General features: G+C 45.4%; 1 protein-coding gene across 1 annotated transcript in view; it reads right to left on the minus strand.

The window, feature by feature from the left end:
- Window positions 1–17,598, minus strand: part of DRC11 (dynein regulatory complex subunit 11) — a 167,138-nt gene that overhangs the window by 85,559 nt on the left and 63,981 nt on the right. Inside the window, exon 8 of the mRNA XM_079924891.1 lies at window positions 10,873–10,995. Coding sequence (XP_079781017.1) covers window positions 10,873–10,995 — 123 coding nt within the window. The remainder of the gene's footprint in view (window positions 1–10,872; window positions 10,996–17,598) is intronic.

The raw sequence follows: 17,598 nt of genomic DNA on the forward strand, positions 1-17,598 counted from the left end.
TGGGAGCTCCCAGGGGGAGGTCAGGGTGGCGGGAGGACTCTGCCTTCTGTGGGGGTGGGGTGACACGGGGAACCTGCTTGAACCACAGCTCACGGAACACGCAGGGGCTAACACAGCCTCCTCGCGAGGCCACCTGCCTTGCAGAAGCGGGGGGAGAACCTGGACCCAGAACTCCTGGGGGCTCCACGCCTGTGGCGCAACTGACCCACCTTCCAGGACCCACAGGAAATCAAAGCTCACGGGGGAAGGAGCCCCACTCACTCACACAGCCCGGGACACCCAGGCATTTGGGAAGAATCAGCCCGAGAAGCACGGAGAAGACCAGTGCTGGAAAAAGCCATGTCCTTGGATGAAACAGATGATTCGTGGACAGAAAGGGGCATCTAAAATAGCTAATGAATACTCTCAGAGATATTCCTCATCTCTCTCCCCGCCTGGGTATCATCAGGCATTCACGGATCTTTTGTATTTTTTAGTCAGTGCGTTGCTGATGGACGTGCTGTTTCTCTTTTGGTTTTAGATACTCAGATCGTCCTGTATTTGGCCTCTGGGAGCCCCTACAGGTGGTGAGTGTGCGCCTTCATGGGTAGAGGTGAGGCGGGGGGAGGGAAAGCAAAGGGAGCATCATGGAAGCGCTTTCAGCAGAGGGACCAGTCCGTGTGAGTCTGAGCTGGAAGGCCGCGTTGCCTTTGGTAACTGGAAGTTAGTAGGGCAGGGGCGTACGGAACAGGGCCAGCAGACAGACAGAGACACAGAGACAGAGACACAGAGAGGGGACGGGCTTTGGAAGGCCCATGAGCCGTGTTCCTCAGAGAGTGTGAACTTGGTCTGAGAGCAGGGCAGCCACCTGGCGGTCCCCGCAGGAGCCTGGCATGAATGGAGCTGCCTGTCGGGTCATGACTCTGGCTGGAGCACGGGCACAGGCCGGAGGGGGTCAGGATGCCCACCTATCTCTGACCAGAATTCATTTTCCCATCTTCTTCTGTGGAAAATTCTTCTTAGGTCTGAGGCAAATATCCCCTCCTCTGTGAAGCCGTCCTGGATTGTCCCAGGTCAGAAAGACTCTCCCCTCGCTCAGCAGGATCTGCTCATCCTTCCCGGCGCCTGTTTCTCTGTGCATGTTATGGGCTATTTGTGTGCCTGCCTTAGCTGCTCTCTTGGGCTGTGGGCCCCCATGGAGAAGGATTCCGTCTTGCTGACGTTTTGCACCCCATATGGAACCAGCATCAGGCCTGTTCTCCAGGCGTTTAACGCACGTAAGTAAAAATAAGATTTATGGGTCTATTTGTACAGCTTTATTTCTATAATAAATATCAAGTTCTCAAGGGGAGTAAAACACTGTTAAGACCAGTTTTGGAAACATCTGATCCTGATTGCACAGAATGACAGTGGACGTTAGCGGTTCCCACGGCTTTCCACGTGGTAATGACATAACTGGCCGTCACAGGAGACACCTTTTAACCAGAGAGAAAGCACGATGGAACACGTCTGCTTTCCTTTTCAGAGATATTTCTTCCTTTGGTCAATAGTTCATTGGACATATCCTTTCCTTTGGTTGCTGTTTGAAACACTTAATATCTTTCTCATTTTGACAATTATTGGGAGAGAGAAATTCCATGAGGAGGTGTTACCCTCTCAACTCCAAAGTCACTTTTTTTTTCTGAATCTTTCACCGTGAAGGGGTCATACAAGTACAGTTGCACCTGTCAATGGTACCTGCCTTGAACAACATCCCTTTCTGATGGAAGCTCCTCGGGCACAACTCCCAGCGCAGCCGAGTGGCTGGAGAGTGTTCTAGCCAGAGAGACGTGCCTCTCCTGGAGCAGCCTGACCCCGAGGAGCTGGACTGGGCAGCCACATTGGCTCCCTCTGCACTGGCGGGGGCACACAGATGACAGGCAGGCAGGTGGTCCCAGCCACCATACGGCCTTCTTCAGAGAAGGGGGTGGACAGAAGAGCTGGTCCTGGTGGACCTGGGTCCTGCGACTCCCGGCTCCAGCCCACGCCGGCCAGGTCCTGAGCCCTCCACGCGCCCTGGCTCCATCTCACTGTCTGCTGACCTGAGTGCGCTGGTGTTGCCACCCAGTAGGCCCAGTGAGTCCCAATAAGAGACAGCGTCTTAGACATGTCCAGCCTTTGCATTGGTTCAGAAATGTTGTAAATATCACCGACACTGACAATTTTTAGTAAGTTACCATCTATCCTGTGACATGGGTCCTTATACAACACAATTTTTTCCCTTAATCATCGAGATAGCGATACAGAGAAAAATGCAGAGGATTCCAAAAGATTTTTCATTGTCAGATATCGTATCCTAGGTATTTGTCTTGGTGAAGTTAGGAGAGCAGACAGAGGTAAACAGTGTGCCTGGCCACGCCCCTCCCCAAATGTTAACCGTTAGGATGATTTCTAGCCTGGCTTAAAGAGGGACTCAGATGAACAGAAGTCCTCTTGAAATTTTCTATTAGCCAACGTGTGCATCTGAGGTGGTCTGTGGGTGGAGGGACGGTCGCACTTCACATTAGTGGGTAAGTGTCAAAATTCAAGTAGGGTCACAACTCTTCCGGTTTTTTTTTTTTTTTTTTTTAATTTTTTCGGCCACACCATGCGGCATGCGGGATCTTAGTTCCCCGACCAGGGCTCGAACCGTGCTCCCTGCAGTGGAAGCGCTGAGACTTAACCACTGGAAAGTCCCTGTTCCGTTTTTTTTAATTTTTTTTTTTGCGGTATGCGGGCCGCTCACTGCTGTGGCCTCTCCCGTTGCGGAGCACAGGCTCCGGACGCGCAGGCTCAGCGGCCATGGCTCACGGGCCCAGCCGCTCCGCGGCATGTGGGATCTTCCCGGACTGGGACACAAACCCGCGTCCCCTGCATCGGCAGGTGGACTCTCAACCACTGCGCCACCAGGGAAGCTCCTTGTTCCGTTTTTTAAATGGGGGTATGTGTTTCAGCATATACCTATTAACATACAAGTCCAAATGTCCAACTGATCGCTTGTGGCTTTCAGATTATCTGATGGTTCCCTTAGGGTCTCTGTCCTGGGGTAGGAGTGAGGCTGCTGTGACTGGGAAGAGGCTGATTACTTCCCACTGAGCTGAGAGTGAAATTATAATCCGCTTTTAGATCCAGAAGTGAAAAAATCATCCCAGAAGCTATCATCATTAAAAACTGCCTTTAAAAATAAACATGTATGAAAATAATGTGATGTCTCATGAAATTTGACTTGTAAAAATACTTCATCATCTCATGACTGTTTTCAAGCTTGCATTTAGAATGCCATTTGCCTTTTCTGCTCTCACATTCCATTGAGACTGGAGAATTAGTTACTCAACCTTTTTGGCCTTCCCACATGAAAGATGTGCGGCGGATCCGACAAAACCTACAATTTGAAGTCTAAAAATGTACAGCGATGTCCTCAATACATCTGTCCCAATGTTCTCTGTGGGTGTCTAGGTTTAATTTTTGTCAGAAGGAGCTGCCTGGCTATTCCTGTGGAATACACTACTTCCTCCCTCAGGCCATCCGGACCGCCAGCGTGTCTCCTTCCCCAGCCCACTCACCACCACCCAGGCTCTGCGCCCACCCCTGGAGGCCTCACAGGCCCCCTTTGCTGGGGAGCCACTCTTACCTCTGTCCACCTGGCTGACCTCCTTGCCCTTTAAGAAGACTTAGCTCAAGCGAACACTCAGCCTTCTCGTAGCTTAACTGACACGCTTCTGCTTAGAATCCTTACCTGTATCTTGACTTCACATCTCCACAGGACGTGACAATTAACAGTTACTGGAAATAATGTATCTTAAGAAACTATATATATATATATATATATATATATATGCATAAAGAAATTTCTGGAAGGGTATATACACCAACATGTTAATGACCATTAACTTTGGGTCCTGGGTGCAAGGGCAACTTCTATTTATTTTTCTCTTTCTGCTAAGCAGTGATTCTTTTCCCCTCTCCGTTGAACACGTACTGCTTGAGTAACGTTATATAACGCTTGATGTGCTAATTAGATGAGCCTTGGCAGGGTAGGGCCAGGCCAGCAAAGGAATCCCGGGATCCTCCCGTCTTTAGCGCTTACTTCTCCTGGAAGGAAATCTCTATGACCTTTCCAGAAAGTCACAGTTTAGGAAATCAGGGTCCAGAGAACACAGTCCACCTGAATCAGTCTGGTTCTGGTCCAGGCGATACCCAGCTGGTGGGGTGGGACAGCTGTAGCAACCGAAGCCCGAGACGGTCCCCGTGTAAGTGGGTTCTCCACCTGCCTGTTGTCTTTGCATGCACCTCGCTGTGCCCTTCTTAGCGGAGCAGTGTCACACCAGTTTCAAACTTGCTTCCTGTTATACTGAGAAGACAGAGGCCATTTGAATGTAATGGTCTCCCCTTCTCCACACTCTTCTCACTTCTTCACACGCCTGTGTTTCTCCCAGCTTCTCCTCGACTGCTTTTTGCTGCCGAGAAACCTTGTCTTACTCTATTCGGCATCACCTCCTGATAATTTTAAGCTCTCCCAGGCCAGGGGCACTTTTCCCTTGGTCCCGGCACATTTACAGTTCTTCCCCATCTTAAAGTCCTCTCTCGACTAACGTCATCATGTTGCAACTTCCTGAAGAAGGTGTGTCCACCAGCTGCCCACATGTCTCAGCCAGAGTCCCCTGCCTGCCTGTCACCTGCCGCCCTGAAATAGTCCCAGTGATGTGCTCGTCACCACACTTTCTTTCTCAAGCTTCCTCCTTGACTTCCTCCTTGACTTTTCTGCGGCATTTGACACCGGTGGTCCCTTCTCTTTCAAGAATCTCCTGACTCTGCCTCCATCGTATTCTTAGTTTTCACTTCTCATGGTGAATGGACTGAGGGGAACAGAAGGGAAACGTTCCTTTCCTCCTTCTAGAAATTCACCCAGGTGGAAAATTAGATAGGAGCGGCCTTGTGCTGAATTTCTCCCTGCCGCCAGGCTTTCTCCATCTACCTGGTTGGTTTCACCTCTTCCCCCTGCCCTCATAGATGGATGTAATCCAGATCCTCTAACATATACCCACACTGATTTTCCTAAAACCCACCCATCCTCCCGCCTTCACTAGGGTTTCCTGCACAGGGGCAACTCCTGCAGTGACACCATGTCTTGACCCCACCTGAGTTCATGCTGAACCTCTAGCTGATTGTCGGACATCTACCTGGATGTCCCACCATCAAGGTTCTGAAGCCAGTTCCTGTTGCTCAAGACGCTTGGAAGCCACCTCCACTCCTGGTCTCCTTCTCCACCTCAAACACCCAGTCCACCAGGCTGGTTATCCTTTGCCATATCTCCTGCATCTTTTCCATGTTTTTCCATCCACCATTTCCACCCTAGGGTCCTCACCTGAGTACTTCCTCATTCCTTCAGAAATAAATACTGCACAGCTCCTGAGTTTCAAGCGTTGTTAGGAGTGCTGATCAGAGTTACACTGGAGTCCGGGCACTCTGGCTGCTGCGGGAAGAAGAGATTGCAAGTGCAGCACAGGAGGTGGGGCAGCGGCCAGGAGATTTTGTTCCCCTGAGATGACGAGATGTGCGTACACTCCGGTAGCTCTCCTGAGACGCCACCCCCTCCGGGAAGCCTCCACCTTTTCCAATGCTGATAGAGCCTCACTCTCCTCTGAGTCTGCAGTGCTTCTCTTGGCCCTTCCCTTAAACAACCCAATATGTCCTTTCCGTATGCAGTGGTTTTTGAGCTTTTTAGAGGGAAGAATCCTTTGAAAACACAAAGAAAACCCATACACCTTCTTCCCAGGAGAATGCGTCTCGCATAATTCCGTACAATTTCAGGGTGTGTATCCGTAGGGTCCGTGTTCCCCGGGTTAAGAGCCCCTGCCTCTACAGCCCAGAAGCCTCTCACTTCCTTATATCCGCTCTCTTACTGCACTTCAGTGGACACAGAAGATGCTCGGTATGTATATTTCCATAATGAAATCCTTGTTCCTGATAGCAGCCTCTGGAAACCCATGACACTCACTTTTCCATCTGTGTGAAGTAGTGCAAAATTTGGTTTGAAATACTCTAGAATTATATAAGAACGTGGTTGGCTCCACGGTTCAATGTGGAGCACCTCCTTGGGCCAAGGGGCACTGTGGTCAGAGCGGCTGGGTGGCACTGCGGACAAACAATAGCTTTTCAAGCTAATCGTGCTGCATATGGATAGGTCCAAGGATCTTTCCAGAAGAAGTGAGCACCACGTCAGGTCATTTTATGGCTGGAGGAAACTTACAGAAGACTCCTTAGTATTCGCGTGAGCATGTGTCATGGGCAGGACAAAACCACTGAAAGTAGCTCCAAATGGTGGAACATTCGGAACATTGGAAAACAAGAAAGAGAAAAGAATTGTAGGGATGGATCACAGAGTGCTCTTTTTCTGTATTTTTGTTTCTAAAGCCAACATGAGGTCCAGAGTGAGGCAAATAAAATTATGTTGGTATTGAAATCATATTTGCAGAGATTGCTATTGGTCTGCAGAAAATGTCCTTCTGCCACCAGCATCTCCTCTATCAAAGCCCTCGTTTAAGGGGATCTCCTTACCTGCAATCCTCAATACTTTTAGAGATGGATTTAAAACAAAAGATTTCAAAGAAAGACACTTTTTCTTCTTACTGTTGAATTTTGAGAATTCTTTATATATTCTAGATACAAATTATTTGTCAGATATATAATTTGAAAATACTTTCTGCTAGTCTATAGCTTGTCTTTTCGGCCTCTTTACAGGGTCTTCTCTCTGTCCACCTTCTCTCTGCAGAAGTCTCTGCCAGGCCCCCCAAGGGATCACTCATTGCCTGCTGCAGCCTTTCCGGGTTCCACACACTGCATAGCTATCCTGGCCTCCTGTCATCCATGCTCTGAAGTTGTCCTCTGGTTCTGTGGCTTGGAGATTGCCTGGAATACTGCCCCCGCCCAGTCTTACGATCCACTCACCCTCCAGGCCCCTCCCAACAGCTACTCCCTGGATATTTATGCTCCTTTGCAAATGCATCCCAGTTCAGCTCCCCCTCTACCCAGTTCAGCTCCCCCCTCTACCCAGTTCAGCTCCCCCGTCTACCCAGTTCAGCTCCCCCTCTACCCAGTTCACCTCCCCCTCTCTGTCCAGTGCTACTTCTCTCCCTCCCTCCCTTGCAGGTGATGTTCCCGAAAAACCACCTGCACGTTCTCCGTCTCAGTGTTTCCAGGGAACCCATAGACCCCCTATTGCCCTACTGTTCTGCCTGCACCCGTAAAATTCTAATTTGTTCCAGAAAAAAAAAACCCCAAACCCAAAAGACAGCTCACTTGATACAGTTAATTTTTAAAACCCTCCTCCACCTGGCAAGATAATTTTGAAGCAGAGCCTAAGAAAAGGGACAACTGGAAGAATTTCAATTTTATTCTAAGCATCTCTTCCTCTAAATATGCATGAGTGAGTTTGACACTTGCAAATTAAAATTCACTGTTAGTGAAGCTTGTTCCATAAAAATCTGAAACTATCTGCTACACAATCTGGTCTTTGTTGAGTGATAGTGTTTTATTAACTAGCTCTTAAATAGTCACTTAATGATGAATGGTTTTGGACAAAAAAGCAAAGTTTGAGTACATCAGCATTTACGAAGTAGTTGCAAATGATGGGGAAAATCCTTCAGAATTACTTACAAATGAATTTATATGAAAAGTACAGGTCTACACAAGTGACAATGTGATTATTAAAATGTGAAATGTTAATCTCTACGAAAGCTTGATACAATTAAATGATGTTGGTATGTTTCTTATAGATCAGATTGCCTTTTCCATTGACTTTTAAAGTCTTATTCTAAAATCATTCCTAAAGAATCAGGAAGCATTCCTGAGACCAGCTATTCAAATCCTTGTGTGGAAATTAGTATTTTGACCTGTAGAAAAAGACGTCTATTATTCATCCTGGTTAGAGGGTAAGGCAGGAAACAGAGGAAACGAGTTTTGTTTAACTTGCAGATACTGACTCACCCCTAACTCTAACCCCTAACCACAACAGCAAAGCTGTATGGTTATTCTTTGAGTATTTTTATAACACTTGGTCATCTCTCAGTTGCCAGCCCCATACATATAGTCAGAAAACTTGGGAAAGATCTCATATAAAAACATCTGAATATTTCAACTAATCTCCATAAAGGGAAAATAGACCCTTTTTAAAATATCACAAAGGTAACAAGGTTGAAAGCTTTGTAAGTCCATGAGACAGAGCAAATAGCTGGTCCCTTGGGTGGGGTTCCCTGGAAACACTGAGACGGAGGACGTGCAGGTGGCTTGTTGGGAATATCACCTGTAAGGGAGGGAGGGAGAGAAGTGGCACTGGACAGAGGGGGAGCTGAACTGGGTAGAGGGGGAGATGAATTGGGTAGAAGGGGAGCTGAGCTGGACAGAGGGGGAGCTGAACTGGGTAGAGGGGGAGCTGAACTGGACAGACGGGGAGCTAAACTGGGTAGAGGGGGAGCTGAACTGGACAGACGGGGAGCTAAACTGGGTAGTGGGGAGCTGAATTGGGCAGAGGGGGAGCTGAACTGGGTAGAAGGGGAGCTGAGCTGGACAGAGGGGGAGCTGAACTGGGTAGAGGGGGAGCTGAACTGGGTAGAGGGGGAGCTGAATTGGGCAGAGGGGGAGCTGAACTGGGTAGAAGGGGAGCTGAGCTGGACAGAGGGGGAGCTGAACTGGGTAGAGGGGGAGCTGAACTGGGTAGAGGGGGAGCTGAACTGGGATGCAATTGCAAGAGAGTGGTAGCTGATCCCACAGGGAGCCCAGGAGCTAGGAGAACACTTCAGAGTTGTCCTGGGAGGTGAGGGGCTGGGTCTTTGTACCCTGATGTGACTATCTTTTTTTTTTTCCCAAGATGATGCTATTTCTTCATTTCATTTCATTTCATTTCATTTATTTATTTATTCATTTATTTTTGGCTGCACTGTGCAGGCCTGTGGGATCTCAGATCCCCAACCAGGGGTTGAACCCGTGCCCCTGCAGTAGAAGCGCAGACTCTCAACCACTGGACCGCCAGGGAAGTCCCTAATGTGACGGTCCTTGAAGGCCCGCGCCCCGTGGCGGCGGCTCACGTCACTTGAAGCACCCCCTAGACCCTGAACAGTTCCTGGGGAGGGACTCAGTGTGAGGGGTCAGCACCGCATCCTGGGTAGCTGGGGATTGAGCCCCTTGGTCCTGAAGGGGGCATCAGAGGGGCCCCATTCAGCATCCACTACAGTGGAGTGGGCTGTTCTCAACATGAGTGGGGAGGGGTCTCTCTTCTTTTGTCCGCACAGCAAAACAATGGAACACAGTTAGAGAGGGCAGGACAGCAGGGGCAGGTGCTTGATTTCCGCATATCACCGTGCAGGCGTGACCACTGGAAAGGTGGTCACTCCCCTGCAGTGTCGGCCTCAATCAAGCCAAAGGATTTTAAACAAGAGGTTGGCTTCTATCACTTGCATCTTCGTGGACTTTGGGTATTGACATTTTATACTCACCATCACCCCCTCTCCCTTGCTCACAACTTCTGCCTCCTTGGTCCAATCACTCCTTGACTACATAGCCCGTCCGATTTCTCTCTCACTGTGATGCACCTACCAGACCCCAGGGAGTTGCTTCTCCCACAGAGAAATTTGCGAGTCTGCGCGTCAGTGGGCATCCTCAGAACATGAGGATCGTGGCCACGGCTACTCGAGCTAGACCTGGGCCTCTGCTTCTGGACAGTCACAGAGGGACACAACCTTGCGGGATCCGCTCCGATTCAGATCAGGGTTTCAGTCAGCTGTGAAGCAGTATCTGTCTGGGCCAGCCGCTACAGTGAACATATTCACGTTTTCAGACGACGCTAGCTTTCAGCCTGAATTCCATTTCCCAAAGAAGGAGTTTATGCAGAGAGAGAACCACCACCCTGGCAGTGGTCTCTCCACATGTGTGAGGGTGAAAACCCCTCTGATCGCACCCGGGACAGCAGCACCCCCCTGCCCGCCCACCACCCAGCAGCCCCATGGCACAGGGCATGCCCGGCCCGCAGTGACTCTGAACTCTGCTTTCCTTTGGGTAGTAAGAAACAAGTCCTGTTAAAACAGGTCCAAGATGTCGACGTGAAGTGATAAATTGAAATGAACACACTTTGGTGAAAGCAGACACAATTATTTTGACTTTGTAGTGGTCACTTAGTTTGCCAAGAACCGTTCCTTGTCTCTACCCTTGAGAAAAGATGAGTGGAATCATTTATCTTGAAGAATGAAAATTCAAAGCTATCACATTTGTGAATAATGTAAAGTATCTGAGTTGTTGAAACCACTCCTTATCCTAATAGGTATTTATGAGTCATAGAAAAGATGGCAACTGTTGACCAACATGAAAAAAAAAACTGAAGATGTGGTACATATATACAATGGAATATTACTCAGTTATAAAAAGGAACAAAATTGGGTCATTTGTAGAGACGTGGATGGACCCAGAGGTTGTCATACAGAGTGAAGTAAGTCAGAAAGAGAAAAACAAGCATCGTATATTAACGCACAAATGTGGAATCTAGAAAAACGGTACAGATGAACTGGTTTGCAGGGCCGAAACAGAGACACAGATGCAGAGGACAAACGTACGGACACCAAGAGTGGAAAGTGGCGAGGCGGTGGTGGTGGGATGAATTGGGAGACTGGAATTGACATATATACACGAATATGTATAAAATAAATAACAAATAAGAAAATAAAAGTGTCAGCTTTCATAAAAAAAAAAAAGAAGAAAAAAAGGAAAACAGCTGGTAGATAGCATGGTTCCCAAGGAAACGAGTGACTATAGTCTCAACAAATTTGAGATTATTCCACAGATTTAAAGCAAAAAAGCAAAAAAATCCCCAAATTCCAAATACGTTACCTTATTTTTTTCCTTTGTTTCTTTCTTTTCCTTTCCTTTTTTGCCTTTTTTGGGTTTCTCTTCCTCTTTCTTCTTTTTGGTTTTTTCCTCCTCTTCTTGGCTTGCAATAATATCCTCGATAACCTGGTAAAAAACAAAATCATCGTGGCTTTTTCATAGAGTTGGATCGAGATGAGGACTATTTTTCCCATCTGGAAGGAAGTATTTGTGCAGTGTCCCTCCTCTGCCCTGCTCTGGGCCCACAGACCCAGCCCTCCTAGCAGCATTGGTCTCCCTCCTGCCATCTGCCTTTGGCTGGATTCATCAGTGGAGGCAGCAGTGGGATCTTGGAGGGCAGATATATAGAGAGGGTGGACATTTCTGAACCATTTCCCTGTGGGTTCAGAGCTGCTCTGGCTCCCAGGGGTTCCACGAACACCAGGAAAGGTCTCGGCTCCGTCAGCATCTCAGCCGCAGCCCAAGCATCGGCCCACGCACACCCCTTCCCCAGATCCCAGCCAAGAACTCCTGCTTGGACTCCATATATGATCATGCGTCTCTCCTCAGAGTTGGTGTCTTTCACCTGTGATTTAATTTGTATTTCCTACGAAAATCCATTTGTTCTCCTAAAATGTAAAATATTGGTTAAAAAATACCTGGTTCACATAGGATTAGCATCACCGGAGAATTAGTGGAAGTCTGTAAAAAGCTATATAATTCCATTCAATACAGCAGGTATTTACTGAGCTCTCTCCCACTGTGAATTCTGGGAGGTAGGATGGTGACCGTGATGGGACACATAGCCTGTTTGACCCTCGGGCTCTGCTCACCACTGGTCACGTGACTGAGACAAGCAGGATACCCTCTCTGAGCCTCAGTTTCCTCAGCTGTAGAAGGAAGTCAACACTTCCATCCACGGCACTAATGATCACCAGGCATGGCTCTAAGAGCGTCACAAAGACGAGCTCAGTTACTGCCGAGCACAGCCCACGGGTGGAAGCTGTTAGCGACCTGTTTTATCGATGAGGGAAATGGGGCGCAGAGCGTTCAGTCCCACGGTCAACACACACAGCTAGTAAGTGGCTTGAGCCGGGATTCAAACAGGTGCTAACCGGGATGACCTGCATAATGTAGAAGGTAAAGAGGCAAGATGCTGAACGATGCCTCTAAATTTATCCTTCATTGTGAAATGCATCTAGTGAAACCAAAAAATGATACTTGACGGTTACGGTTTCAGGATACATACACACACAGTCAAAGTGTAAGAAATGTGAGGGAATGATAAACACCAAATTCAGCACAGTGGTTACTTCTGGAGAGCAAGGTATGCACTTCAAAAAAGGGGCTAATATCATTTCACCCCTAGTGTGTTGTACTTAACCATCCTCCTGGGATCAAGCCTGCTTTGATTCTGCCTTGCTGTGATTTGCTAAAATGCTGAAGTTTATTTTCTAGTATTGTATTTTTGAATTTATAGCTATGTTGTTTTTAGGAGCTTACTTCGTACCTTTAAAAGTGTTCAAAACAGCTTTATCATGAACAAAGCAGACTATTCAGGCACCATCTGGACTTAAAAAAATAAAACCTACAGTCATGTGTCTAACTCCACACCATCCTCAGGCTCACCCGTCCCCTAGGCTCTAATGACGATTCTGCAGGGGCGGGGGGCGCTCAGCGAGGGGGCACTGGGGAGTTGAGGTGACGTATATGTTGTGCACATTATTTGGTAATAAAAAGGGTGTCTTTAGATAGGATTAAAAGTCCCTTGTTATCAGAATAGTAATTTTTTCCTTGGGGATCAGGCTCACCTCCACTCATAGAACCAAACTGTGGCTGCCAGGACTTTTATGCTCTGGTGCACTTATGGAAAATGGACATGTTTTGGTTCTCGGAAGTTTGGAAACTTTCAGAAATTTGAATATATATATATATACATATGCATCTGAAAAGAGGATAAAATCCTTATTTGTGAAGCATAAAATTCAGTGTATCGATTGCATCAACAGCATTGTTTGTTCCCTCTAGATCTTTACCCAGTTTATTTACTATTTTGAATAGATAAAACATTTACACCATCCACACTTCAGAAGTTACGAAAGAGCATGTAGTGAAATGTTTCCTCCCCATTCGTCACTTATTTGACCATTCTCCTACCAATGGAAATTAAGGTTATTTCCAATCTTTTGCTATTACCCACAAAGCTGCCATGAATCAACGCATGCAAATGTCATTTTGCAAGTGTGCGCGCATACGTGCAGGATAATTCCCACGAGGAGAGACGCTGGATCACGTGCACATACAGGTATAAGACCATCAAACGGCCTCCACCGGGTCCTGCTGATTTACACGTCTGCCCGCGATGCCGGCAACTGCGCATTTCCCCACACGCTCACCGACACGGCGCTTATGTTTGCCAGTTGAACGGGTGAAAAATGGCATGTTGTTGTATTTGTTTGGGGGTTTTTTTTTTAGGTGTCAATATGGAATTTATTTTGCTCGTGATCTTCAACTATAGCAAAACCTCCCAAAATTAGAGGGGCACTTTAGTGCCTATGAAGTCAGCCATCACGTTTTTGGTAAACTAAGGGGACTAAAGGTCATATCTGGCCTGCTACCTGTTTTATTTTTCTTTTTGAAAATACATGTATAACTTTATGGAAGCATATTTGACATTTTCTACGTTTACCCATTTCACGTGTACAATTCAATCATTATTTAGTAAATTTATCAAGTTGTGCAAACATCACCATAAATCATCTTTAGCACATTTCCATCACCCCACTACTAAGATCCCCTCATGTCCATTAATTGTTAATCTGTCTTCCCTCTCCTGCCCTTCTCCCCAGGCTCTAATCAACTTTCTGCTTCCATAGATTTACTCTTTTTGGACATTTCATATAAACAGAATTGTACACTATGTGGTCTCTCACGTCTGGCTTCTTTCACTGTGCACCATGCTTTTGAGGTTCCCCCAAGTTATAGCATGTATAAATCGTTTGTTCCTTTTTCATGGCTGAGTAATATTCCATTGCATGGATATACCACATTCCACCCACCCATTCACCAACGGATGGATATTTAGGTTGTATCAACATTTTGGCTATTATGAGTAATGCTCCTATAAATATTCACATACAATTTTTTTTTTTTTGCATGGACATATGTTTTCATTTCTCTTGGATAAAGTCCTAAGAGTGGAAGTGCTGAGTCACTTGGTCAATTTGTATTTAACTTTTAAAAAATGGACAAACTGGTTTTCCAAAGTGGTGCACCACTTTACATCCCCACCAGCCATGTAGGGGGATTGCCTCTTCTCTACATCCTCAACATCTGTTATTGTCTTTTTTTTTTTTTTAATTACAGCCATCCTAGTGGTTGTGAAATGGTCCCTTATTATAGTTTTAACTTTCATCTTCCTAATGACTAACGGTGTTGAGCATCCTTCCATGTGCCTATTAGCTATTCATATATATTCATTTGTGAATTGTCTATTCGAGTCTTTTGCTCATTTTTTGATTGGGATGTTTGTCTTATTATTGAAATGTAAGAGTTCTTTGTACATTCTGGATACAAATCCTTTATCAAGTATAAGTTTTCAAATACCTTCTTCCAGTCTGTTCTTGTATTTGCACTTTCTTAATGGCATCTTTTGAAGCCCCAAAGTTTTAAATTTTGATGAGGTTTAATCTATCAATTTTGTCTGTCAGTGTAGCTTTAATTTGCATTTCTCTTATACGTGTGAGGTTGATTGTCTTTTCGTATGTTGAACATCTTTTATTATGTTTCAAATCCATTTAGATTTTCATTTCTGAGAACTGTTCATATCCTCTGGCTTTAAAAATATTGGGTTATTGAGTTTTTTCTTATAGAGCTGCAGGAGCTCTTTATATATTAGAAAACTGATCTCTTATCTGTGATGCTCATTACAAATAATTCTTGCAGTGTGTCATCTGTCATTTGACTTTACTTGGTGTCGGTTTTGCCATGCAGGTTAAAAATTTTTTTTAATGTAGTTTAATTTATGTTTTTTTTCTTCTATGTCTCCTGGGTTGTGCGACAGAGGTAAAAAGTCTTTCCCACTCTGAGGTTATGACATATTTCTTTGTTGGCTGCTTCTGGTTCTTTTGTGTTTTTGTTTTGTTTGACATTTAAATCTTTGATCCATTTGGAATCATTCTGGGCTAAAGTATCAAGAGATAGAGATTAATTTTCTTCTTTTCCAGTTGACAACCTGGTTATTATAATACCATTCATTAAATGGTCTTTTTTCTTTTCCTTCTGCAAGAAAGATGAGATGCTTCTTTATTATATACTAAATTTCCATGTGTATTTGGATATATTTCTTGATTTTCTTTTCTTTTTCATTTAGTCATGTGCCTGTATCAATGGGCTCTTTAAAACATGTTTTAATACCTGGCAGGGCTGGTTCCTCCTCATTACCCTTCGTTCTCAGAATTTTACTAGTTGTTCCTGGTTATTCACTTTCTACCTAAAGTTTAGAATCAAATCAGTCACCCTCTGCATGCCCTGACTCCCCACTCCAACAAAATGCTATTGGTATTTTTATTTGGATCGTACTGCATGTATAGATGATGTTTGGGAGTGTTGAAGTATTTATAACATTGAGTATTCCTACCTAAGAACACAATATGGTTTCCATCTGCTCATTTTCATTCTTCAGAATGTTTTAAGCTTTTCTTCCCATAGAACACACATTTATTATCAAATTTATTCCTGGATATTTTATCTTCGTGTCATTGCTGCCACTGTAAATGGACTCTTTTTTTTTTTTTTTTTTGCGGTACGTGGCCTCTCACTGTTGTGGCCTCTCCCGTTGCAGAGCACAGGCTCAGCGGCCATGGCTCACAGGCCTAGCCGCTCCGTGGCATGTGGGATCTTCCCAGACCGGGGCACGAACCCATGTCCCCTGCATCGGCAGGCGGACTCTCAACCACTGCGCCACCAGGGAAGCCCTAAATGGACTCTTTTAATATATTTTCCATGTAGCTGCTGTTTGAACGTCGAAAAGCTTTCTCTTTCTGCATATTAATTTTGTAACTCCCCGTCTTACTTCTCATATTGTTTAAGGCGTTTTTCAGTTTATTCTCTTTGCTTTTCTAAGTACAGAACATATCTGCAAAAAGTGACCATTTCCCCTCTTCCATTCCAATTCTCTATCTCTACATTCTTCCTCTTGTGTAATAGTGTTCAATAGATCCTGTGGGTCAATGGTGATAATGGCCATCCTTGTATTTTTCATGACACCAGTGGAAATGTTTCTTGTGAATTTCGTTAAGCATGATATTAACTTTTGAACTAAGAAATATTTTGTCATGTTGAAGAAGTATCCATATATTCCATTTTTTGTTTTATTTTATAATATCAAGAAAGGGAGTTGAATTTGTAAAATGCCCTTTCAGCACCCACAGTGATGAGCTTATGGTTTTCCCTTTTGGATCTCTTTATATGATGCAATGTATTCACAGAACATCCAAAACACAGCAGTGCTTGCGTTCGGGAGTAAACACCACTGATTGTAGTGTTTTGCTAATATTTCTCTTTGAATTTTTGCATTTATGCTCATAAGGAAGACTGACCTGGGGTTCTGTTTGTATTCCATCTTTTGGGGGGCTTGGCATCAATGTGATTACGCTCACTTCAGAAAAAGTATTTGCACCGTTTTGTTTTTACAAATAGAAATTTGACTGTTTACGTGTATGTTATAGTGATTATGTTTGGTCTATCTCTTCTGCCTCTTCCCCTCCCCTCCCACCTTCTCCTCTTCCTTTTTTCCTCTCCCTCCTGCTCCCTCTCCTCCCATTAGTAACCATTGCTAAGACTTTCTGAATGATTTCAGGGTGCCAAGCTCTGTTCTGAGTATATTACGTGTATCATCTCATCTAATTATTGCATCGGCCCAGGGAGGCAGGTGTTTTTAGCATCTCCATCCGCAGACAAGAAAACTGAGACGCAGCGGGGAAGTCGCTTGCCTAAGGCTGCAGACCTAGTGGAACTCGGATTCTTCACCACGATGCTGTCCTGACTCTTCAGTCATCTGCCTTTTAAAGTCATGCTGCTTTGGGGCTCCCTTTGTTTGATTTTAGTGTACGTGTTAACCAGACGTCTTCTGTTTTCTTTTGCTTTTAGTTTGACTGGACATTAATTCTACTTCTGAGAGTTTCTGATGGACAATTTAGACATTCCACCAACATTCTTAATTCTATAATTGTTACCTTTAAAAACTAACATGAAACATGTCTGGCTGCTTGTCATGGGCTTTCAAGACACAACTTGTGCCGGATGATTTAGCTGGAGGGACAAGACCTAAACATGTGAAAAAGTGAAATAACATCACATCAAAATGACAGTCACTCAAGGGAGGGCTCGAACTGCCAACAAGAGGGTGGTTATTAAGTGGTCACACAGTTCAGGGGAGAAGGACAGGAGGGTGGAGAGAAGGCTTTGGGAGCTGATGTTGGCTTTTGACAGGGAGTTGGGAGAAGAGCTCTTCCCCTTGATCCTGAGGGCTCAGGCGGGGAAGCAGAGGAAGCCAGGGATGCTGACTGTGGCGTCAGTAGTGCTGACAAAACCTCATCTACAGCATGGCTTTTACTGCTGCTTAGTTAATGTTTCACGTTACTTAACTAATTCCCTAGTAACGAACATCAGCCTGTTTCTTCTCTGTCAATGCTGTGAACAGTGCAGACAAGAACAGCTGTTTCAGTCACCTATGGCAAGTATCAGCAA

Source organism: Stenella coeruleoalba (genome assembly GCF_951394435.1).
Source record: "Stenella coeruleoalba genome assembly, chromosome: 6".
NCBI lineage: Eukaryota > Metazoa > Chordata > Mammalia > Artiodactyla > Delphinidae > Stenella > Stenella coeruleoalba.